Source organism: Toxotes jaculatrix, chromosome 11 (assembly GCF_017976425.1).
Source record: "Toxotes jaculatrix isolate fToxJac2 chromosome 11, fToxJac2.pri, whole genome shotgun sequence".
Lineage (NCBI taxonomy): Eukaryota > Metazoa > Chordata > Actinopteri > Toxotidae > Toxotes > Toxotes jaculatrix.
Window position 1 is genome coordinate 8,126,242 of NC_054404.1, and position 23,816 is coordinate 8,150,057.

At 40.5% G+C, this 23,816-nt stretch overlaps 1 protein-coding gene across 1 annotated transcript in view; it reads left to right on the plus strand.

Annotated features, from left to right (window-relative positions):
• ryr2b (ryanodine receptor 2b (cardiac)) overlaps positions 1-23,816 on the plus strand; it is a 57,545-nt gene that overhangs the window by 15,279 nt on the left and 18,450 nt on the right. Inside the window, exons 27-75 of the mRNA XM_041050384.1 lie at positions 133-307; positions 513-721; positions 897-1,083; positions 1,342-1,474; positions 1,763-1,877; positions 2,201-2,361; positions 2,531-2,690; positions 2,802-2,888; positions 3,105-3,331; positions 3,479-3,692; positions 3,805-4,434; positions 4,588-4,788; positions 4,947-5,058; positions 5,194-5,334; positions 5,667-5,943; positions 6,135-6,249; positions 6,443-6,575; positions 7,109-7,212; positions 7,546-7,681; positions 8,384-8,570; positions 8,841-8,946; positions 9,866-9,986; positions 10,279-10,448; positions 10,994-11,214; positions 11,796-11,886; positions 11,986-12,126; positions 13,304-13,467; positions 13,748-13,826; positions 14,055-14,144; positions 14,454-14,591; positions 14,725-14,802; positions 15,307-15,382; positions 15,506-15,629; positions 16,004-16,119; positions 16,492-16,553; positions 17,400-17,521; positions 17,768-17,826; positions 18,029-18,080; positions 18,568-18,815; positions 19,255-19,336; positions 19,734-19,864; positions 19,981-20,301; positions 20,418-20,655; positions 20,876-20,963; positions 21,080-21,163; positions 21,288-21,482; positions 21,681-21,743; positions 22,466-22,561; positions 23,446-23,558. Of these exons, the coding sequence (XP_040906318.1) occupies positions 133-307; positions 513-721; positions 897-1,083; positions 1,342-1,474; positions 1,763-1,877; positions 2,201-2,361; positions 2,531-2,690; positions 2,802-2,888; positions 3,105-3,331; positions 3,479-3,692; positions 3,805-4,434; positions 4,588-4,788; positions 4,947-5,058; positions 5,194-5,334; positions 5,667-5,943; positions 6,135-6,249; positions 6,443-6,575; positions 7,109-7,212; positions 7,546-7,681; positions 8,384-8,570; positions 8,841-8,946; positions 9,866-9,986; positions 10,279-10,448; positions 10,994-11,214; positions 11,796-11,886; positions 11,986-12,126; positions 13,304-13,467; positions 13,748-13,826; positions 14,055-14,144; positions 14,454-14,591; positions 14,725-14,802; positions 15,307-15,382; positions 15,506-15,629; positions 16,004-16,119; positions 16,492-16,553; positions 17,400-17,521; positions 17,768-17,826; positions 18,029-18,080; positions 18,568-18,815; positions 19,255-19,336; positions 19,734-19,864; positions 19,981-20,301; positions 20,418-20,655; positions 20,876-20,963; positions 21,080-21,163; positions 21,288-21,482; positions 21,681-21,743; positions 22,466-22,561; positions 23,446-23,558 (7,373 nt within the window). The remainder of the gene's footprint in view (positions 1-132; positions 308-512; positions 722-896; positions 1,084-1,341; positions 1,475-1,762; positions 1,878-2,200; positions 2,362-2,530; positions 2,691-2,801; positions 2,889-3,104; positions 3,332-3,478; positions 3,693-3,804; positions 4,435-4,587; positions 4,789-4,946; positions 5,059-5,193; positions 5,335-5,666; positions 5,944-6,134; positions 6,250-6,442; positions 6,576-7,108; positions 7,213-7,545; positions 7,682-8,383; positions 8,571-8,840; positions 8,947-9,865; positions 9,987-10,278; positions 10,449-10,993; positions 11,215-11,795; positions 11,887-11,985; positions 12,127-13,303; positions 13,468-13,747; positions 13,827-14,054; positions 14,145-14,453; positions 14,592-14,724; positions 14,803-15,306; positions 15,383-15,505; positions 15,630-16,003; positions 16,120-16,491; positions 16,554-17,399; positions 17,522-17,767; positions 17,827-18,028; positions 18,081-18,567; positions 18,816-19,254; positions 19,337-19,733; positions 19,865-19,980; positions 20,302-20,417; positions 20,656-20,875; positions 20,964-21,079; positions 21,164-21,287; positions 21,483-21,680; positions 21,744-22,465; positions 22,562-23,445; positions 23,559-23,816) is intronic.

Consider the following 23,816-nt stretch of genomic DNA (forward strand, 5'->3'; position numbering starts at 1 on the left):
TTGTTGAGCTGAGTCTAATGATCCTGCTAATGTCTTACCTCATTCTGGTTCTTTTACCTTTATTCCTGTTCCTATTTGAGAACTTCACACTTGTCTCTGTCTCTGTCTAAATTGTCTCTCTGTTGCTTTCAGGCTCAGTGGTACCATCAGGGCGGTGAACCCCTGGGACGTCCGTGGCAGAGAGGCGATGTGGTGGGCTGCTTGGTGGACATGGCTGAACACACCATGGTGGTCACGCTCAATGGAGAGGTGCTGTTTAATGACAGAGGATCAGAGCTGGCTGCCAAGGACTTTGATATCGGAGACGGTCTGGAAGAGTTTTTGACTTTACACAGTGTATTGCATGGACTTGTTACTGTCTATTAAATTTTAAGATAATAAGTCAAAGCATTGATTTTTAATTTGGGTGTCCCTTTCTTGAAATAGTCCAACATATATTGTAGATTTAATATATTTAATGTATTTACCAGATTCAATTTTTTATCTATCTTGTTTCTCCCTATATTTCCTAGGCCTATTGCCTGTGGTCAGTGTTGGGGTGAACCAGGTGGGGAGGCTGAACCTGGGCCGCAAGCTGGGCTCTCTGCAGTACTTCGGTGTGTGTGGCCTGCAGGAGGGCTATGAGCCATTTGCTGTCAACATGGCCAGAGATCCAGCCCTGTGGATGAGTTGGAATCAGCCTCAGTTTACTTCCATCTTACCTGATGATCACAACTTACAAGTTAGTTTACATAGTTTATAAGCTTTCTTTTATCTAGTGGTTTTGTTAGTATGTGTATGGTTATAAGTATTTTGTTCAGTAGCTCAATAAAGGCCTGTGTTGGGCCCAGGATTGCTTGTAGCACTGGTTAATTGACAGCACTGATCCTGGAAATCTTGTTCAAATCTTATTCAAGGTTACGAAAACCAGTGGCTCAACGGATTCCTTATCCAGCCTGAGGGTCTCTCAGCGGCTGTTTGCACACCACAGTGGAGGAAGTGAGATAGGCTTTTACCGGCTCAGCATGTCTGTTGAATGTGCTGCTATCCTCACTAGCCCTGCAGGGGGTGTGCTTCCTGTGGCCTCCAACACTCTCTCTCCAGGTTCAGATGATATTATATCATATCATATATACAGTCTGCTCGATTTAACCACAGAGAACTCAGCAAGACTTTACAGAGGACTTGCTTGGTTTGCCATAACACAACATGTACAAATTATGTCTCTGTTGCGGGATGAAAAATGAAACCGTTGTTTGCAGTTATCCAGATTACTGCTTTTCTACCATTATGACCTTGATGAGTTTTTCCACTTAAGCTCCCCAGGGTCTTGCTATAATTAATGCCCATTGTCCTTTTTAGGAAGGAAAGAGCAGGAGGAGGTGGACTCTGACTTTGAAGTGCTGATGAAGTCAGCCCACAGCTTTGCTGGCTCAAGAGATGAGCTCAACCATAAGGATCACAGCCAAGACAAGACATCAAGATTGAAACAGCGGTAGGTTTTAGTGAAACTAAAACTACGACAATATGTAATGTAATTTGTATAATTTGGAAAATAGAAGAGTAAGCATAAAAGCACAGATCTTTGGTTCAGTAGCGTTACTTTAGTTAGTATAATAATGTTTTGGTTATTTAGAAAAAATTATGTCTGTATGTGGTGTTTCCATATTAGTCGGCCTTGTGATCAAAATGACCAAAATATGGTTGTGAAAGACGTTTCTCCAAATGAAGTGAGACAAAAAAAACAGAACAAATGTGGATCTGTGTGTTTGTGGTCTGTAAGGTTCATGCTGAAGAGGACTAAACCAGGCCTAGTCAGCAGCAACTCATCTGCTCGGCTTCTCGAGGATGTTGTAGTTGACAAAGATAACCATGATCACCTGATCCAGAGCTCCAGAGTAAGGCTTTGATTTTTGATCATTATTTCATCCCCACATAAGCAGATAACCACAGAACATAGAAAAAATAAGAAAGCCAAATGTTTTTGCACTGTTACTTCTAAATTACTTATAAATACCTAGAAGAAAACAAAATGTATTCGGGAACTCTGCTGCCTCAGAATGAACTAAAATTGAACAAATTGTGCTGCAGGGCGTAAATGCATACATTGTGCTTCAGCTCTTTGCTGGTAGATGCACAGTAATCACCAGCCACCATTAGAACACGGGATGCAAAATGCAAATACCAAACAATGACACCAGCTGACCTCTCTGTGTTTCAGTATTACTACTCAGTGAGGGTTCTTCCAGGCCAGGAGCCGTTTAATGTGTGGGTAGGCTGGGTGACCCCTGACTTTCATCAGTATGACATGACATTTGACGCTGACTATGTCCACACTGTGACTGTCACCCTCGGAGACGACAGTGGCAAAGTCCAGGAAAGGTCAGTGTGCATCAGGAATATTTGATTTTTAGACTGAATAATTTTGCCAAGAATTTAATCACTAATTACAGTCAGAGATGTAGTTGATTGTTTCCATGGTTACACTTGTTACAACATAGTGTTTTACTGAAGAACTTGTTCTTGAACATATTTCTATCCTTTTGCACAGTGTGAAGCGGTGTAACTGTTACATGGTGTGTGCTGGAGAAGCAACAGGCCTGTCTCAGAGTCGAAGAAGTGCAGGGTTGGAAATTGGCTGCTTGATTGACACAGCCACTGGGCTGCTTACCTTTACCTCCAGTGGAGTGGAAATGGCTACCTTCTATCAAGTAGGTCACTCAAAAAGCTGTTTCATTGGTATCGATAAATTATGGTAAATAATATTTAACATGCTGGATTTCATTATTGAACTTACATACATTTGTTTCACCACTATTTAGGTGGAAGCCAGTACAAAGCTGTTTCCTGCTGTTTTTGTCAAGCCCACTACCAGCCACATGTTTCAGTTTGAACTGGGACGCGTTAAGGTAAAGGTTTCATTATTAATCATGTCAAAGACGTTAGAGGAACGTTGTGTTTTCTGTTTGTCAACATGATATATAAAAAAAGAAACATATTTAAGAAATGTGGGCAAGTACCTTTTTCACTCTGTTTTTCAATCGATGTTTCAACATGCTTTATTCTTTATAAATGTTTGGTGGCCTTTTATCCCATTGCCTGCATTTGTCTTTCTCTTGATTCAGAATGTGATGCCGCTATCAGCAGGTTTGCTCCGCAGCCAAAGAAGAAATGCCACCCCTCAGTGTCCTCCAAGGTTTCAAGTGCAACATCTCAGCCTGCTTTCATGGACCAGAGTACCAGACAATGCACTAAAGGTGTTGGTAGATCGGCCAGACGAGCGCCACGGCTGGAGAATCCAGTGCTCTGAGCCCCTGCAAGTCATGACCCTTCAGATCCCTGATGAAAACAGGTTAAAGAACAGGAATAGATATGCATTTGTGTGATTGGGCTGGCAAATTTGAGTGTGGGTTATCAGCTGGAGCATTAATTTGTTCTTGATTAAGCAGCAACACTGAAATTGACCATATATTTTCTGTTTGATGGGTTATATGTCTAGGTCTGTTGACATTTTGGAGCTCTCTGAACTTGATGACCTCTTGACCTTTCACCGGCACACCCTCCTCCTCTACTGCTCTTTATGCACCCTTGGAAACACCAGAGTTTGCCATGCCCTCTGCAGTCACGTGGACCAGTCCCAGGTCCTTCATGCAATTCAGAGTCCTCACCTCCCTGGCCCACTCCGCTCTGCATTTTACCAGCTACTTATTCAGGTGATTCTTTGTAGTTTGGAGTTCATGTTTTTCTTTGCTTGACATTTATTGACAGCAGGATTAGGAAATGTCTGAGACTGCGTAAATTAATATTTCTTTTGTTATTCTTTAGGTTCACCTCAGTAGCCACACCACAGCATGTCTCATGATGAGCCATGAATACATTGTGCCTATGACAGATCAGACGAGAGAAATCACCCTTTACCCCAGCCCTGCTAATGTCCTTAATAGGGGAAGTCGGCAAACTCCAGAAGACATTCCGAGCATTAGTCTTAGCACATCCCTTAAACCACGGATGCACTTCTCATCTCCTTGTTTTGTCAGGAGTGATGGGATAGAAGCAGATGGTGACCTTGAAATAGCCTGCAGAGACAGCCCAGAAATCCCTTTGGAGATACTGAAGCATCTCACTGTCGAGATGCTCACTGCAGGGGTATGTACTGTGGGTCAGGGCGTGAGGGATCCTGTAGGAGGCAGCATTGAGCTTCTGCTGGTTCCCCTAATTAGACTGTTCTATACCCTGCTGGTGATGGGGGTATTTGGGGATGACGATCTGGGTAAAGTTCTGAGACTGCTGGAGCCGAGAGTCTTCTCCATAGATGGTGAAACGCCTGAGGAGAAAGAAGAAGAAGAGGCGAGTGATGATGATGAAAAGGAGTGGAGAGGGGGCAACAAAAAGGAAAATGACACACCTAGACAAGGACTTCTTCAAATGAAGCTTCCAGAAGCTGTCAAACTTGAGGTGAATAAATAAGCAGATTTCTTTGACATGTTTGTTTTTCTTCCTCTCCCAAAGGATTTAATTCTGGTTTCGCTTCAGATGCTGTGTTGTTACATTCCTGTAAGCAGTTTAAAATGAATCATAAAAAAAGATTTACTATATTTCTTTCTCCAGCTCTGCCATTTGCTGTCCTACCTCTGTGACAGCCAGGTGCGCCACAGGGTAGAAGCTGTGGTTGCCTTCTCTGACAACTTTGTGGGTCAGCTGCAGGAGAACCAGCGTTTTCGCTACAACCAGGTCATGCAGGCACTCAACATGTCTGCCGCCCTAACTGCCCGCAAGACCAAGGAGTTCCGCTCACCTCCACAGGAACAGGTTGAATAAGCTGAAATCAGATAGGAAGTGTTGGGAGAGAACTGAGGTGTACAAATAGTTTGGGAAAAAAAAAAGAAATGCTCAGTCATCATAGTTCACAATATAACGTGTGGCATTTCTTATTGTCTCTATTGTCTGTGTCATCTGTCTGTCTTCAGACCAACATGTTGCTGAGCTTCAGAGACAGTGAGCAGCAGGAAAACTGTCCATGTCCACTGGAAATCCAACAGCTACTGCAAGAATTCCATCACCTCCTCAGCACCCACTGTGGTTGGAACACAATTTATCTTTAAGCGATTCATTATTCATCTTCATCGAGCTAGAAAACTATGAAAAAGCTCTGAGGAGGCATTTACCACGATTGCCACTGAGGAAATCTCAACTTATTTTGCTGTTATTTTGCAGGCATTGAATTGGACAATGACTCAGAGGATAAAGAGGATGGTGAGATGTCTGTAAAAGATCGACTTCTGAGTCTAGTGATGAGAGTTTCTGGGCTGAAGAAGAAAGCCATAGAAATAGAGGAGTGTAGATCACAGAGTTCCAGTAAGTGTTTTGAATGGCTTTGCTGTGTCTCTTACATATTATTACTTTTACGTGCCCTATTAATTCACCTCTACATGGAATCATGAAACATTTTTTTTTTGTTTCAGGAATAACAGAATGTAGAAACATAGCTGGTTTCAGTGAAAGTGGATATGTGAATGAGAAGTAATAACCTACTGTAGTAGGCACAATAAAATCTTGTTGATAACATGATATGTCTTATATACACTCTTTTGTCAAACAGCACAGCTGACCCTTCTTCTTGTAAACATAAGGGTAGGAGGGTTCCACTTCTATACTTGATCAGTTTTCACCCCCTGGTATCTCTTCAGAGTCCCTCAAAGAGCTGATCTCTGAGACGATGGTGTGCTGGGCCCAAGAGACTGAAATGGAGGACCCTGAACTGGTCAGAGCTGTTTTCTCATTGCTACATCGCCAGTATCAGGGCCTTGGGGGCCAAATGGCAGGACCGCTCTGCAGAGCCTATACCATCAGCCATGCTTCAGTGGAGGACACCATGACTCTCTTGTCTTCCCTGGGCCAAATCCGTTCTCTCCTCAGTGTCCGCATGGGGAAAGAAGAGGAGAGGCTGATGATCAGAAGACTTGGGTAGGGGATAGATTTGCAGTGTAACATGAGGTTGCTTCCTTTGACACCCCTTGATTATTTTTGTCTTCAGTGATTATTGGTATTGATTAGTTTCTAACACATATATATTATCATATCACCTGTGGTGTGAAAAGTATTTTTAGTTTTTTTTTTTTTTTTTTTTCCTTCATTTTTTGTATTTTTATGTACAGAGACATCATGAATAATAAAGTTTTCTACCAACACCCCAACCTAATGAGGGCACTGGGGATGCATGAGACCGTGATGGAGGTGATGGTCAATGTTCTCGGAGAAGGGGAATCAAAGGTGAGACATAAAATTTATACTGATATATGAAAAAGAATGTGTGTAACCAAAGAAGCAAGTCATCAAAAGTCAAAACAGCCAAAACTTACGCAACGGGTTCTGGTTAATGTGGGTCATTAATCTGGCATGTCACTTTTTGCTTTTTTAATTTTTTTTTTTTTATATCCATGCCTTAACTTTTGTTTTTCATCAGGAAATTACTTTTCCCAAGATGGTAGCCAGCTGCTGTCGATTCCTGTGTTATTTTTGCCGTATCAGCCGTCACAATCAGGGAGCCCTATTTGACCATCTCAGCTACCTGCTGGAAAACAGCAGTGTTGGACTAGGTAAATCTCACACTCATCTGTGTCTATGTATGATATGTAAAGAAAATCCAGGAGAATGTACTGTAATGCATCACAATGTAATATCCCTTCATTATACGATAGAAGTTGATTTGTTAAGCCTATAACTCTGTATTTTGAGAGAGATGTTGATTCAGCTCCAGCAGTTTTTAGCTACTGTTTTAGTTTGTATAGCTGCTGTAAAGATGGCATTCATTTTCCATGTCTAACTTTACACAAAGGTAGTTTTCTAAGTGAACATTTTATTGCAGAACTGGTGCAGTGAATTACATGGAAATAAGTGTTATTGTGTATGCCCCTGTTACTCTTTATTAGGACATTATCTCCCACACATAGAAATGGAGGGAAAAAAGCAGTTCTTCTTTGAGGTGCTCTTGGTGTTGAAAGTTAAAGTTCTTGGGCTCTAATAACCTTGTGAAGGTGTTAGGATCTTGTCCCTGCAATAGGATACCCCAGCATCCAGACCTATGTAAGTTTATGAGTTGTGTTTTTTGTTTTGTGCCTTTGTCCCTCAGCTTCACCGTCCATGCGTGGAGCCACTCCTCTAGATGTGGCAGCTGCCTCTGTAATGGATAATAACGAACTGGCCTTAGCACTGAAGGAACCCGACCTAGAGAAGGTGAATTCATATTCTCTGCCTTCCTCCACAGCACTGCTCTTAACAGCCTCCTATGTGTCATGTATACAAAGAGAAGTGCTTTGCCATTGCTTATTATTTTTCAATGTCACTGTCATTTCACCCATCTTGTTATTTATGTTTGAGTGTTTAGGTGGTACTGTCACTGACTTTCTCTGTATATAATACTGTGTTTACTCCCCATCACCTTCCTGCTGTACGTAGCTGTAGTGTTTAATGATGCCAGCAGTAATGTTGTGCAACGCACTGCATAATAAGTGTCAGCGCTTGCCTAAGTGCTTACTTGAAATCAAGGCTGATATAATCTAATCTAAGGTGGTGCAGTACCTCGCTGGCTGTGGTCTCCAGAGCTGTCCTATGCTAGTGGCGAAAGGCTATCCTGATCTTGGATGGAACCCTGTTGAAGGCGAACGTTACCTGGATTTTCTACGTTTTGCTGTCTTCTGCAATGGTAACCTGTTTGTTCTACCCATAAAGTTTATCCCATTCAGAGGACATGCTTTGTTTAAAATGGCAAGATATCAGGGTCCACATTGCATTGTTTGCAAACATTTTTGTAGACAGACATGTTATTTAAATTATTCCAGTCAGTTTATATCACTCAAAATTGTCTTAATTATGTAACCGTTAGTGTCCCATTACAAAAATGTGGTGTGTTATTTAACTATATTATTTATTTGGTTATGTATTCAAATATACATTTGACTTGTAAACTATTTGGGGGCATCGCATTTGGGACAGGTACATGTAAATATTTGTGACAATTCAAAAATACAAAGGGCAAAACACCAAGTTAAAAGGGCTTATGAGGCTGCATTATTTTATGCTGCCAATATATATAATAAGCTATTTGTAACAGACGTAATTCATTTTCTGGTTCTATTACTATTGATTTTCTTTAATCTGAAGCTGTGTCCACGTGGCATCAGTTCACATTCTCTTTGGGGGTGCTGACAGTTCAGTCAAATGGCATTGGCTCTCTGTACCACATGCCTATAGATAATTTTCACTTTACCTCTTTTCTATTCAGTCTATTGGCTGTACATATATTAACATGGTTATCATTATTTTTGTCTTCTTGGTGTGTTTTTGATCTATCCATCCAGTCCACTAGTAGTTATTTTTTTATTTTCTCTGTGTTCCTTGTCCACAGGTGAGAGTGTAGAGGAAAATGCGTATGTGGTTGTGAGGTTGCTGATTCGTCGGCCTGAGTGTTTTGGCCCTGCCCTGCGAGGTGATGGGGGAAATGGTCTCCTAGCAGCCATGGAGGAAGCCATCAGGATCTCTGAGGACCCCTCTATGGATGGACCTTGCACCACTCACCAGTCCAGCAGAACACTGTCAGTATTACATGTGTGTGGATAAATAATTTAAAATCAGATATCACCATTTTGATAATGCTGTTTACAAAATGACTTTGAATCTGGAGTTAAAAATTGATTTAATATTGTACATACATATACATACACAAAATCCTATGATAAAATCAGTTTCTTTAAAATATTTACAATGTAATATAAAATCAATTGTTTGTTTCTGTTAAAAAAAATCTTATTGATTAATTTTAGTTCATGCTAAGCTTTTTTCCATTATGATTATCTCCCATACAGAGATGTCCAGGACCACGATGATGACCTCATTCACATGGGACACGCCATCATGACATTCTACTCAGCCCTTATTGACTTGCTGGGGCGCTGTGCTCCGGAGATGCATGTGAGTGTTTTTCCAGCCTTCAGCAGCAATTCCCTGTCAATATCCAACTCATGTCTCAAACAGTAAAGCCTAATGGAGAAAGTCTGCAAACTGCTTTCTATAGAATGAGTCACAAAAGAAATCAGTTTAGTGCTTTTACCTTTCCACGTAATTGCTTGGTCCATGCAGAGGATGTTCAGACATAAACTGAAAAATGAAATATTAAATAATAACTGTGGGCATTTGCTCGATTATGATATTTAGTACCAGTGATTACAGTATTCATCTGATTAATTAAATGCTGACAGAGTAATTGTCTTAATTGTTTCTGAACTTGCCCGACATGTACCAGTAAGCATTGTGTGAGGTTATCAGCAGCAAAACCTCAGACTAGGCCAGCTTGGTGAGTGAGCATGTGTACCTGACTGTCAGCATAGGCGCTTGATAAAAGCTGCCTTTTGAGAGGATGCATTTCCTTTAGCCAGTTCTTTGTGTTGCATCTTTCAAACACAAAGGCAGTTCCAAATGCTTTACAGAAGTGATAAAAATGCATTAAATGCTTTAAAAATGAATGAAAAGCAAACAAAATTTTTCAAAAGACAAATAAAGAGAACTACAATACTTTCCCGTAATAAATCAGCAGGAGCTGACACACATTGATGTTTCAGAAGACAAATGAGCAAAACAACCTCAATTCAGTTTCTCAACTTAGAGACAAAATAGATTTGGACTGAAAAACAGGCTGCAACTCAACATTAGGGGATGTCCCTAATGTTTTATACAATCTGTATACAACCTAACACTGAAGATGCAATATAATACAATATATATGTCACAATATGTCTTTGCTTGTGTTTGTTACTGTATCGTTATGTATTATGCCTATCAGTGATCCCATGTAGCCTGTAAATCACTGACCAATAACGGAATTCTTGTCTAGTTAATTCAAGGAGGCAAAGGAGAAGCCATCCGCATCCGGGCCATTCTGAGGTCGCTCATCCCCATACAGGACCTTGAGGGAGTCATCAGCATCTCCTTTCAAGTCCCCTCAGTGTCTAAAGGTTAAAAGAGCCAATCAGTCAATCTTACATCACTGAAGTACTTTTGACTTGTATTAGGCCTTTCTGCAGAAACCTGGCTTGTCTGTTATGGCTGCCTATTAAATTATGACTTTCTTTAGAATCTCGTTAGACCCGAGGAGATTTTTATAGTTACTGTGTCCCTTTGATTCTCCCGTCATGTCACTGTCCTCTTCGTGTATAGATAAATGTAATATGTAAGATAAATTACACATCATGTCAATATGACCTTTGGTCAAAACATCTATTCTCTACTATTTATTTATTTCTCCAGATGGTCTGGTGGTTGAGCCTGACCTTTCTACAGTGTTCTGCCCAGACCACAAGGCTGCTATGGTTCTCTTCCTGGACCGAGTTTATGGCATCGAGAACCGGAGTTTTTTTCTCCACCTTCTAGAAGTTGGTTTTCTGCCTGACCTTCAGGCAGCTGTCTCGCTTGACACTGTGAGCAGAGAAAATTTGACTTTGTTCTCCTGTTCACCTGCTTGAAAGATTCAGTGTACCCTTGTAGGAGTGACCTGTGACTTCATATTGATCCACGCTGTATTGCGTCACCAATGAAAAATATCCACTTCTCTGCCCTCCTGTCTCTAGCTTTATAACTCACACATTACGTTACTAATATTGTTGAAAAATCCTATTAAACATGACTTCATGCACTGCACTGACTTACAGAAGACTTGGCTGTCTCAGTCTGATTAAAAATTATTTGTGCAAGAACATCTAATAAATTAGGGTTTTGCTTTGCATTTTAATATGTTTGTTATACACTTGTTATTTGCACATAAATATTAAAATGAATTCCATTTTCTCCATTGTCTTTATATATACAGTATATTTTTGGTCTTTATGTTCAGTCTGAGGAACCATGCATTCCTGATCATGGTCCCCATTTCTTCTTACTGCCTCTCCTCAGTCCTTCTTCTTTAGTTCCAGGTAATTGAGGTAACTGGACTCTGTGTAAGTGTAACCTCTCTTTTCTGTTGCAGGTTGATTTAGGATCCACTGATATGGCCCTGGCCCTCAACAGATACTTGTGTACAGCTGTGCTTCCCCTTCTCACCAAATGTTCAGCTCTCTTCTGTGGATTAGAGGACCATACCTTGCTGGTTGATTCTGTCATCCAGGCAGTCTACAGCCTCTCCAGAGCTCATAGCTTGACCAAGGCTCAGAAGGACACTATAGAGGATTGTTTGTTGGTTGTGTGCAGGTAGGGTTTTTAGTTGATATGATGAAGCAACCTACAGATTTAAGGTTCAGTTTCCCCAAGGTTATTATGGTGTTGTTGTCTGCAGGTGTTGCTTGCTGATAGATTATATATGTTGTGGTATAATGTTAATTTTAATAGCTGCGCCTTCTGGTGTCGGTTATTTTTTTTCCCCATTATTGTGATATTTGATTCCTATATCCATTCATCTCACTGTCTTTCTTGTTTGACCAAATCATACCTTGAGAAGAGAAGTGAGAAACATCAACAAATTATTTTTAACTGCTGCAGACACGTCAGTGCACTCTGACTCTGAATATTCCTAATCATTATATTTAATGAATCACCATAAATCCTGTGTTTTCCCAGTTCAGATATAATTTACCAAATTCAATCTAAATCTTAACAATGTGATTAACATCTTTCCTATGGCACCGTCTTGATTATGTGTCATTCTTCTGAGACATGATAATCAGTCATCACATCATTCATTGTGTGTGTGTGTGTGTGTGTGTGTTTGTGTTTGTGTGGATGTGTTTTGCATCTGCTCATGTGACTAATTCTGCACTCATTGGTGTCCTCAGTAAACTCCAGCCATCTATGATGCAGCCCCTTCTTCGCCGTCTTGTCTTTGATGTTCCCCATCTCACGGACAACAGCAAGATGCCACTAAAGGTGAATACACTAATTGCTACTATATGTGTGAAAATATATTAGTATACCACGTTAAAATGGTCTGTTTTATTGATTTTGGTCCATACTTTCATCTTCTAGCTCTTGACCAATCACTACGAGCAGAGGTGGAAGTACTACTTCCTAACTGGTGGGCAGGGTGACCAGAGTTTGGCCTCCGAAGAGGAGCTCCACCTGTCTAGAAAATTGTTCTGGGGAGTGTTTAAGGCCTTGGCAAAGAAGGTAAACAATATTGAATACCTGTGTCAATCTCAAGATCACATAGAAATGATTTAAAATTACAATAATATTTTTCTGGAGCACCAAAAAGTTGCAGAAAATGAATAAATGGTCCATTTTTTGACAGTGTAATCCTTCCATTGATTTATCGCTTCTTTTCTTTTTCCATCCTCCTCAAAGTCCATTTCAGGAGAAACGGCAAAATGAGTACACACTTGAGATTAAGAGTTCATTTTTCATATCCTGGTATGTTGCCTCCCACCCTTAAACAGACTTGTGGGAAATGTGAGAGACATAATCAATAACTGAATTTTCTCTCAGTTCACTGTGAGCATGCACCAAAATATTTTTACCAAACACTTACCTGACTGATTCAGACCATAAAAAACATCAAAGAAATAAGCTCATGAGGTCTTTTCAGGCCCACGTGACCCTCATCAAAAAACCTCAGAAACTGAGTTCACAGTCGGCATTAAGAAGAATTCTGGGACTTATTCAGAGAAATCATTACAGAGTATTACTTGCTGTGTATATATACAGTATTTCAGTAGGTCTATTTACTATACTATGCTTATTGTAGATTGGTTACAAGTGAATTTAAGATAGAGGCATATTCGAATCAAATTGTAAAGTAAGTAAAACTTAATATGTAAACTAAATTTCAAACTAATTGCACTTAAGTTGTGGGATATAGAATATGTTATGGTTTGTATCATACACTGTGTTTACATCCACTTTATTAAAGGTGTTTTTTTTTCTTGAACATCCTGTAACTGAGAAACTCCTTCTCTTTTATTGGTTGAAGGGATTTAGAAATACATTTCAGTAGGAGAAATGGAATTTCTGGGCCACTTAACCAAGTTTCTAACAGGGTGTTTAGGCGGCAGCTTGTGTGCATGAGATAGACTTTATTCAGGGGAAGTATTTCTGCAACAGTGGTATGTGTTTGTATCCAAAGTAAGTAAATTTGAATTAAATAAGCTGGTTTCTTCAGCTGAATAGTGTTGTTTGTAAAATCCAGACACATGCCCACAGTTAAAAAAAAGAAACAAGGACACACCGCGTTACTGTGGCAAAGCACCGGAAACCAGACTTAACCAATATCTGTCTTACCCTATCCTTTGCTCTCTCTCTCCCACACTCTGTATCCTATTCCCCTTTTCTTTCTCCAACTCTACAGCCTTATGAGCCTCAGCTATTTAGGCTGTGCGTCCAATGCCTGGCTGCAGTGGCTAAGGCCGTGCCTCCTGACCACATGGACTCAAGCTGTGCTTCTCAGATGGAGAAAAAAACCTCCATGGACGCAGATGAACACTTTGACCCCCAGCCTGTAGATACCTCCAAGTAAGATACTGACCAGTGATATTTATTGATTATGTACTACAAGAATTGCATGTTGATTGTGGATATCATGAAGATGACCTGCTCTGTTCAGGGGGAAGTGTAACCTGTAATGTGGTAGACAGAATTCATTTTGGGAAAAAGTACCATATTGAAAAGGTGTGAACATAAATATTTCTTTTTATGCCCTTCATAAATCTTCTCATCAGTAATGTGCAGTTGTATCCAAATGTGTTACTGCATGTTAGGGCTAAATGATGTATTATTTTTTTCCCTGCATCAGCGTGTCAGTGCCAGAGAGACTGGAGTTCGTCGTGAACAAGTACTCAGAGCATACTCACGAGAAGTGGTCACTGGACAAGGTAACATAACAATAATTATTCTTCAAATCTGTACAGCCTGTTAAAGCTGGCAAAGTAGAGTTGATGTATGATGTCCTGGTCAGGACGGAGCCACCTACGAACACATTTCTAACGTAATTTTTCTGCTTGACAATGTGAAAACATTTCTCTGTGCTGTGTGGCTGAGCTAATATGTTGATGTCTGCATGTTGTGAGACTTTTACTAAATCCGTGTGTTATCTCTGTCAGTTTGCCAATGGCTGGGTTCACGGGGAGCAGCTATGTGAGAACACCAAGGTTCACCCTCTCCTCAAGCCGTACAGGACCCTGGCAGAGAAGGTAGACTGAGAAATCAGGTTTTTCTGTGTGTTAGAGTGTACTTCAGTAAAGAAAGCAGCAAACTGACAAATCCCAGAGGCACCTGCATACCAAATGTGGTGTATGTAATATAAAAGTTTAAAATGCCTTGGTTCGTGGTCTTTGAATTATAACCCCATTGCCTTGGTGTGTGGAGTGGACAACACGCTTCTTTTCAAGCTTTTGAAATACCAAAATAGTTCAGGCATGTTTTGCTCTTCTGCTGTCCTTTGATGACCGGCCAAGTTCAGTTTTCACATGAAGGTTTATCTGTATCTCTGAGTTTTCCAGGAGAAGGAAGCATACCGCAGGGCCATGAAAGAGACGATAAAGAGTATGCTGGTGTTTGGATGGACCATAGAGAGGACTAAAGAAGGAGATGCATTTGGCATACATACCCGTACACGCAGAGTCTCTCAGTCTGGACAGGTACGTGTACTCCACAGGCTACATTCACAAAATGTAGTGTCTGATGTAGTAAAAATTATCTCGCTCACATCTCTCATACTTGATTTCACATTTTTTTCTAATTGAGTAATCAGCCATTTGTTTTCTGTCCTAGCTGTCTTTTGAAGGAGCATCAACCTTTAGCCCCAAACCAATGGACATGAGCAGCATCACCTTATCGTGGGAGCAGTGTGTGAGTAATTACAGTTTCTCCTGCTTTATACGCAATTAAAGTAGGTACAACTATGGTTCTATTTTAATCCTGGCACATGATCTACAGGTGGTAACAATGACCTTGTGCCAGTTTTGCTGTGTATAAGGAAAAGAGGAACTCTGTGTCACACAGCAGAATTATCTAAATAATTTCTTGCATATAAACAGGATCATTACTGGGAGTTGTCAAATTATACAGCCATGTAAGTGGCTTCTGCTGACACAGTTGCACCTTAACTGCAGAGACATAATTGCCTTCTAAAACAGCTCAATGAAAAAAAAAATCTTCAGCATCTCCAGCAATGTGATCAGTAATCAGACCTTGGTACCATTATGTTCTGTGTAGCTGGTGTGTTTGGCCCCGATTTATACCTGCCCTGCGTCTGTGTTTATGATTGCAAGATTCGTAAAAACAACCCAGCCACACTCATGTACGAGAGTTGAAAATAGCTTTTACTCCTTTTTTTTATTGTCTTTTCCGTAGGCTATGGCTGAACAGTTAGCTGAAAACTATCACAATGCCTGGGCCAAGAGGAAGAAATCAGAGCTTGAGAGTAAAGGTACCATACCATGTAGTCAGCAACTATTCTGTAATGTTTTCTTCATGTCCTTTCTCCTCTCCTGTCCTCTAGCACACATCAACTAACACAGTTGCACTGTATTTGACCCATTTCTGTTCTCAGGAGGGGGTGGCCATTCAATGCTTGTACCCTATGATACCCTAACTGCCAAGGAGAAGACCAAATTCAGAGAAAGAGCCCAGGACGTCCTTAAGTTCCTTCAGCTCAATGGCTACACTGTGTGGAGGCAAGTTCTGAATGAGCTTATGATTGCAAAAAGGCAAGGTGATACTGTATGTATGAGGCGGGGAGCCATGAGGAGTTCCATTTTCATGTTACAGTGATATTGCAGTCCTGGTGTCGTTTAGCAGGCATCTTAGCAATCAGACCCCAATCTCTTTTTTTTCTAACAGCTTCAAGTACAGGTCACAACCTGGAATACGGCAGTGGATAACATAACTGCGTTGCCCGTTTGTCCTTCAATTGCACAACATTGTCTTGAAATTCTTGCAATAAAATTCTGGAAATAAACCAACTGATACAGTATTAAAGGTTAGAGCTTACTGTCTTTTCAAGCAGTAGATTTTTATTAGCCCTGTTTGCTTTCACTCCCGTCTACAGGGATCGGAAGACAGTGGAGATGGACTTTCCAGCCACAGCCAACGGCTTTAGCTACACTCTCCTTCAGCGGCTCCTGTCTCACACTGAGGAGGCCCAAGAGCACATGCTGGAGCTGGGTAACACTATAGTGATTATGAATGTAACGGCCCAAAAAAAGGATCAAATAAAATAGTTAAAAGAACGTTCACATTATATTTCCCTGACAAGTTTTAACATATCACTGGGCCTTGAATCTTCACTATTCATTTTATGAATAATGAGAAACCGTCTTTTGAGTCTACAGTCAGATTTGATCTGATTGATCTAAACCATCACAAAATACTTCAGACCAGGCCGGTGTATGTCCACCTGTCTTGTGTGAAAATTGCGTAGAAACTCTTTTATTATTTATGGTTTTCTATTTTGTCCATAGTTTTATGGTCGTTTCAGTCTTTGATTGTATAGCGTTCAGTATTTTATTATATTTTTCTTTCCAGAGGTGATGCAAGCCAGAGGACAGATTTCTAAAGGAGAGAGAGTTCCACACCGGCCAATACATTTTTTTCCCAAGGTTTGCCACAGATCAAATGCATATCTAAGCACAGTCGAAATCTGCCGTCTGATAGGAGCCTCTTACATTGATTTAGCGCCCCCATCATTTTTCCTATGCCATTTTCTTTCAGCTCCTTACCCTTTTTTCTTATTTCATTTACATCATCTAATTAGATGGTTGCCATGGGCAACCCCTCTAAGTAAAACCCTTTGTGGCTTTGTAATTTATTTAACTATTTTGGAAATCCATGTGGGTGTGTCGATTGCCATCAGGACATTGATTAAAGCTTCCTACACAGTTCTGCCTCTGGGGAGGTAGCGAATGAAAAGGGTTTATTTTTCATTGATGGGACCCCCTGAGTCAGACCCAGTCAGCCAAGACTGTGAACAGTCATGCCTCAGATCTCGACACCCTACATCTCCCACTCAACCACACAGTCGCACAACCACGCACGTCTCAGCGTGTCAGTCTGTCTGTCTGTGAATTGCCAGTGCTTCATGGGAAGAGCTAATAGAGTGAAAAATGTTTAACCTCTTTTCCCCATAGATCCTCTTTGTGTCCATCTTTACAAACTCATTTTAAACTGGCAGACACCGCTCAGTTCCCAAGAACTTTTTTTTTTTTTTTTAAATTCTAGTCATGATCACAAGACATTCGAAACACTTCATGCTGAATTATAGGAAAATGTGTTTAACAAGTGATAAAAAAAGACTTCTAGGGTGTCTTCAATGAAGCACTGGGACAAGCAGGTGTAGGTGTGACCTTGAAATGATTATTTTTTTTAATCAAATTTAGAAGTTTGTCAGTGGAAATTTAAGGAGAATGTTTCATTAAGTGACCAATAGTCATTACTCCTTTCAACAGGTCATTCTTCCTCTTTTGGAGCAATATGTGAAAAGCCACCGCCTGTATTTCCTGTCCACTTCTCTGTGCTCAAGTGGTAACAGAAGCCATGCTTCAAAAAAAGAAAAGGAGATGATTGCATGGTATGTGTTACCCCAAACACAACATACAGTGTGTTGATTTTAAAAATTTCTCATGCTCTTGCTTATATTATAATGTGAGAATGACATGTTTTGCATAATAAGTGAACCGTTTCATTTTATTTAAGTTTTTGTCACGGAAGACGTTTAATTCTTCTGTGCTCTCATTCTTCAGATTTTTGTGTCCTATAATTATTTTTCCACTCCTCTCTCCTCATTACTTCACTTGTCTTTTCTCCTCACATCCAGCCTCTTTTGTAAGGTTGCAACTCTAGTAAGACACAGAATCTCACTCTTTGGTAAGGACGGTGTGGAAATAAAGCTTATTCATTTTTCTTCCACTTGTTCTCATATTTGTTGCATCCTTGCTTTGCTCTTTAGTTGTCCACCACAATTTTTTTCTTTGTTTTCGCTAAGATGTAGTTGTCATCTAACTTATGCATATATTTTTATCCGGCCATTTATGCTGAGTTTTAATTTAGTGTTTGTGTGTTTTCTCAGGAAGCGAAGCCCTGTCAGTTGCAAGCTGCCTTCATGTTTTGGCTCAGGCTCTGGATGCCAGGTAGCTAGATGGCACTACTACCACACTCTGCCTAAATCGATCTCCTCGCTCTGCCTGCGGTCAAATCAGTGTCACTCCGCCATGTCTGGGGATGAGATGACTGGTGTAATTGAGCCACTGATACACTGATGCTATCTAATTGTGGTTGATATCACTTTTACTCCCTGAGGACAGTGCCTCTGAAGCATGACGCTAGAAATACCATCTTGGCACAGCAGAGATTGATGTCATTTAGACTTGTCTGTTAGACAGATTAGCAACTGATTTAGTCCACTTAACTGGTTTTTATTATAGTCATCCAAAGGAGTCACTGCATGAAACCTTGAACATTTCAATTTTCTACACTTTTCTTTTTACTATTGTTCATTTTACAATAGCTAATTCTGTGGAAAACCAATAATATATAATTTTTTAAAATTACACAGCCAAAATATCCAGAAATTCTTTGCATATCACATTTTTTTTTTCCTCCACTCTTTCACCCCAGGACGTTGATAAAGTCAGCCCCAGAGTCTATCCAAGCATCTCTACACTCATTCTTTGAAGCAGCTGCAGCTGATCTGGAGATGACTGTGGAAAACCTTTCTGTGACCTTGGTCTCTTTGCCTCAGAGCAGGAGTCAGCAAGTTAGAGGAGTAACCAAGGTTCTCAGCTACACAACCTCCATTCTTCTCCCCACCCTCACTTCCCTCTTCCAGCATCTTGGCAACCAGAACTTTGGAGCGGACCTCCTGGGTAAGCGTTACCTTGTTGTAGGCCTCTGTGATGGAAGAAATTCACAAATCATTATCATTATGTAAATATACAACCACCATCACATATTGTCAGTAGTTACATTGGTTTCCCACCATATGCTAAGGAGATGGGTGAACAGCTGGCTTCCACACCCCTTGAAATCACTCAGGGCCGCCCTCCCCTTAACTTCCTACCATCCACATCTTTGAAACAGCTCTCATTAAATATCACAGTCATGACCACAGAACAGCAGGAACATATTGTCCTTCTCACTGATATCCTGACCTTAGGGAATCCTTCATTACCTGAATCAGCGGCCGTCCAGCGTGGCCGTCTGTCTGTGGTCGCATGCTATCAGCTTTCTTACTCACTGTCCTTTGCTGTTTCTAAAAGGGAATTTACTAGGATCTCGCCTTTAAGCATTATGTTGTCTTTCCAGTGGGCGGTATCCAAGTGTCCTGTTACAGGATCCTCAACAGCCTCTACTCTCTTGGCAACAGTAGCAGCATCTACATGGAGGGGTACTGCCTAAATTACAGTGTGATTTCAGAGTTTGTGCTCATGATGAAAATGTCTACTTTTAATTATGTTTTTTCTTCAATTTATGTCTGTACTGTAAACTTCTGCTGCTTATTTTGATATTATTTAATAGTTTTTGTTTAAACATACAAACAATATTTGGAAACACAAAGCATGATATGTCTGTTGATCGATTTTTTTTTTTCCACACTGTTGTAGTCTATTACAAGTAACTGTTAGGCTATAAAGTTTGGATAGAGAGAAATAATTCAACCTGAAGAGTAAAGTTTGTCATTGACAAAGGAAGGGTAAATTTACATCAGCAATCCTTCTCCGTGGCGCTTGATAAAATGTGGTCAGTCCCATGCTTATGCCCTAACTGTGCATATATCTATTCAGGCAGAGGCCAGCAGCAGGTGCTTGTCTGGCAGCCCTGGCTGGTGCTTTTCCTGTATGTTTCCTGGAGCCAAATCTCAACCAAAACAACTCTTACTCCATTTACAACACCCTGAGTGCTGCTGAGAGAGAAGGTAATAAATAAACACACTGCGCACACACTGATATTTCTTTTGGTTTTGAATAGCTCTCACCCCCTCATCTTAACCCTTGTTTTCACAGCCTTATTTTCCTAATCTGTTTCTGTTAGACCTGGGGCTGCCAGATCAGGTGGAGGACATCTGTCCCCTCCTTCCTTCCCTGGAACAGGCTTTGGGGGAAGTGGAGGAGTTGGCAGCTGCTGGTGCCGGAGCTCGCCAGGCCCACTACGTCCATGTCACGGAGGTCATCTTGCCCGTGCTGTGCAGCTACATGTCCTGTTGGTGGCACTGGGGCCCTGAGGGCGAGGCAGCCAGCCCAGTCTGCACCTCTGTCATTCCTCAGCATGCTAGTGACCTACTTGGCCACATCCTCTGTATCATACACAACCATGTGGGCACTAGCCAGGGTGACTGGATGAAACGGCTGGCAGGTATTGTGGTCATGTACAATACAGCGCTTGGCACATGGATATATTTCTGTATTCCATGTCTGTTATGCCTTTCATTCTCTCTTTTTTCCACTGTTAACAGTTGTCATATCTTTCAGTTTTTTCTCAGCCAATTATATTTAAAGCCCACGCTGAGCTGCTAAAGAGCCACTTCCTGCCACTGATGGAAAAGTTGAGGAAGAGGGCAGAATGTGTGCTGCTGGAGGAGGAACAGATGAAAGCAGAAGGGTGCTGTGCCTCTGAAGCAGAGTTGCAGATACAGGAGAAGTTCACGGTGCTGGTGCGAGACCTCTATGCCTTCTACCCCCTCCTCATCCCGTTTGTGGATTCTAATCGGTAAGGCATGCTACCCTGGAGCCTAGATGTGGATTAGCAAGTTAATTTTCTGAGGCCAAAATCTGCAGGAGTAATTTTAAGTATTTATAGACTCAATGAAAGTGACACTTATTTTACTGTATTTTATGTTGACCTCATCCCACCAGTAACTATCATCTGGACTCTGAAGTTCTACAGAACCCATGATGATGATGATGTTTTTTGTTCTGTCTTGCCTCAGAGCCAGCTGGTTGAAAGAGTCGAACCCTGAGGCTGAGCAGCTGTTCAGCATGGTGGCAGAGGTCTTTATATTCTGGGCCAAATCTCACGTGAGGATGACACATAAGAGCGTTTTTAAATTTTTTCTTGTCATGTCAGTACTATCCAAGTGAACATCGGGTCCTATAAATCATCAAGTTTCCCCCACCTGTGTTTGCTACAATAGAATTTCAAATGGGAGGAACAAAACTATGTGGTCCAAAATGAAATCGACAACTTGGCTTTCTTGGTCAACGACAAAGTATCCAAGGTCAGCCATATTTATAAATCGACCATGTGACATTATGATTTGCAAGAACCACATCGCTTTACATCATAGGCATTGTTTGTAGTAGTGTAGTATAATAATCACAAAACTGCAACTGTGAGCTTAGTCTCTAAAAAATGCAGTTTATCTTCATTTCCAGTTTGGCCATGAGAGGAGGAAGATGAAGAGGAAGGGGGATCGGTATTCCGCGCACACCTCTCTCATTGTGGCTTCCATGAAGAGGCTTCTCCCTGTGGGACTGAGGATTTGTTTTCCAAATGACCAGAGCCTTATCATGTTGGCTAAGAGCAGCTTCACTCAGGTTGGTTGGAAATATGAACAATACCAGCATTAATGGCATTAATGTAGTCTGCATGATTTAAAAAAAAAAAAAAAAGCCTTTTGAGTCACTGTATAACAAGTGTATTTCTTTGATAACCTGCGGTGTTGTATGATGGTGAAGGTGAGAACATCTCTGTGGTACATGTATTTCATGTTGGCCATTGTTTGCTTTCCATAGAAGAACACGGAAGATGAGATTCGAGAGCATGTTTTCCATGGCCTCATGCATCTTCAGAGCCAGGTAAAGACTATCCTTAGACCAGAAACAGATATAAGACAAAGCAGATATATATTGGTTGTATGAATTCCTATTTGGACTATACTAGAGTATAAATGAAGTGCATATCTTTTCTACATTCTGTAGACATTCTCCATATTCATTGACATGCCTGTGTAGAGGTTGCTTTTAATTTGTGGAAGACAACAAGTGTGTGGTAAATTAAACTGAGGAATGCTCTCGTAGCCTGTGAAACAAAAAAGTTGTTTTTTTATGATCTTAGTCAATGTCTCATTGTTCACTGGAGACCTCAATATGACATACTCACCATGCTGTACAGAATATGCATGCAGTGTTTGTTTATTCACCAGTCAGTGATAAATCTGTTTATTCATAGCCCCCTTTAGCCATCCTTTGGTGGCTGTATGAAAATTCATCTTCAGCAGTGAGTCTCTTTTGTTGTTGATCATATGAGAATTCAAGCAAGGAAATTAAAAGAATTGAGGAAAGAAAGATTCAGGACTTAATTCCTTAATGATTATGAACCTGTCCAGCCGAGCTCTGTCATTCATTCTTTCATCTGTTAAAGGTGCTTGACTGAACTGCTCATTCTCCTTTATCAGTGCCATAAACCTTATTAAGCAGATTTGAGAACCTCTCCAGCAGCATCTCTAAAAAAATTTAATGGAATGGTTGAAATACCTTCACCTTGGAAAAAAAAATTAAATGTGCTATTTTCTTTACAGCAGGGATACCTGAGCCAGCTAGGGGACATCACTGATGCCCAAAGGACTGTAGACAGGATTGTGGGAATAGCTCGAGTCCTTTATTACTTGGACCAGGTAATAAAGCAGTATACAGCATTATCAGTAATGTAATTTCACTCTGCCTTACTTTCTTGTCACTAAATGACAAGTGACAACAAGACAGTTCTTCTGTGGCAAAGCATTCATCAATGATTTTTTTTTTTTTTTTTTTTTTTTTTTTTTTAGAGGACTTTTTTTGAACACGTCACAGGTGTGGATGATGAAATTAAAGATGGCTAAATTCCATTTAGCTGGTTCAGTTTCACGGTCCTGGTATTGTTTGCTGGCTCACTGTCACAGCTTACTGGAGTAGAAAGGAGCCATTGTGAGCCTGCTCTCATCCTACAATGACAAGTCAAAATGTCCGCTGTGAAAAAAGGCCTGTTGGTCTGTGACAGAAAGAAAGTGATGATAATTTCCTAAGAAAACTGAAAGAGGCTTCTTCTGATTTATAATGTTATAACTTTGCATCCAGTAAGCATGAAAGAGGATTTGAGAGAATGAGAGTCTTTGTGTTGTAATTAAATATGTCTTTAATATTTACTTTAGATGCTTTCCTGGTTTTTGTAACTACTGTGTTTTTGTGAGATTGTATTTTCTGTTTAACATTTTGTTGTGAATGTTTTGAAAATTGAACTTTCATTTGTTGTTTCATTTGTTTTTGTCTATAAAAATCCCTGATAAGAAGTCTGAGCAGAAAAATGTGTTTATTCAATAAAGCAAAGAGTCTTCTGGTGGTAGTTAGTTTTGCTGAATTCACCAAGATGATTTTCTGGCAGTATTTACAAATATACATTTGTAGAAGTCCCACTTTAACTGCATGCTTGCTGCACTCTACACATGAAGGTGAAATGCACTGGGAAAAAAAACTCATCATCCTCTTATTGCATTTCATTATCTGTCTTTGGTTATGGCTTCAGGTGGAACACCCACAGAGAAGTAAAAAACCAGCGTGGCACAAGGTCCTATCTAAACAGAGGAAACGAGCAGTCGTGGCCTGCCTAAGGATGGCTCCCCTCTACAACCTACCCAGGTACAAACACATAATGTGTATATGGAGGGTTTGCTTCCACAAAAGTGCTACTGGTGCTCAGGTTAAGAGCTTTTCCAAATTTACAGAGCATTTTCCCCTGAATGAGTCTTCCTAGAAGAAGATAATCATCCGGTGATATGATATGTAGGTTTTGTTGCGTCTTTTGCCCTTTTTTTTATTTTCACACCTTCTGAAATGATGCTTTCACATTTTAACACTTGAGCTTCAAAATGAAGGTCGACAGGTTAGCCTGTTGCT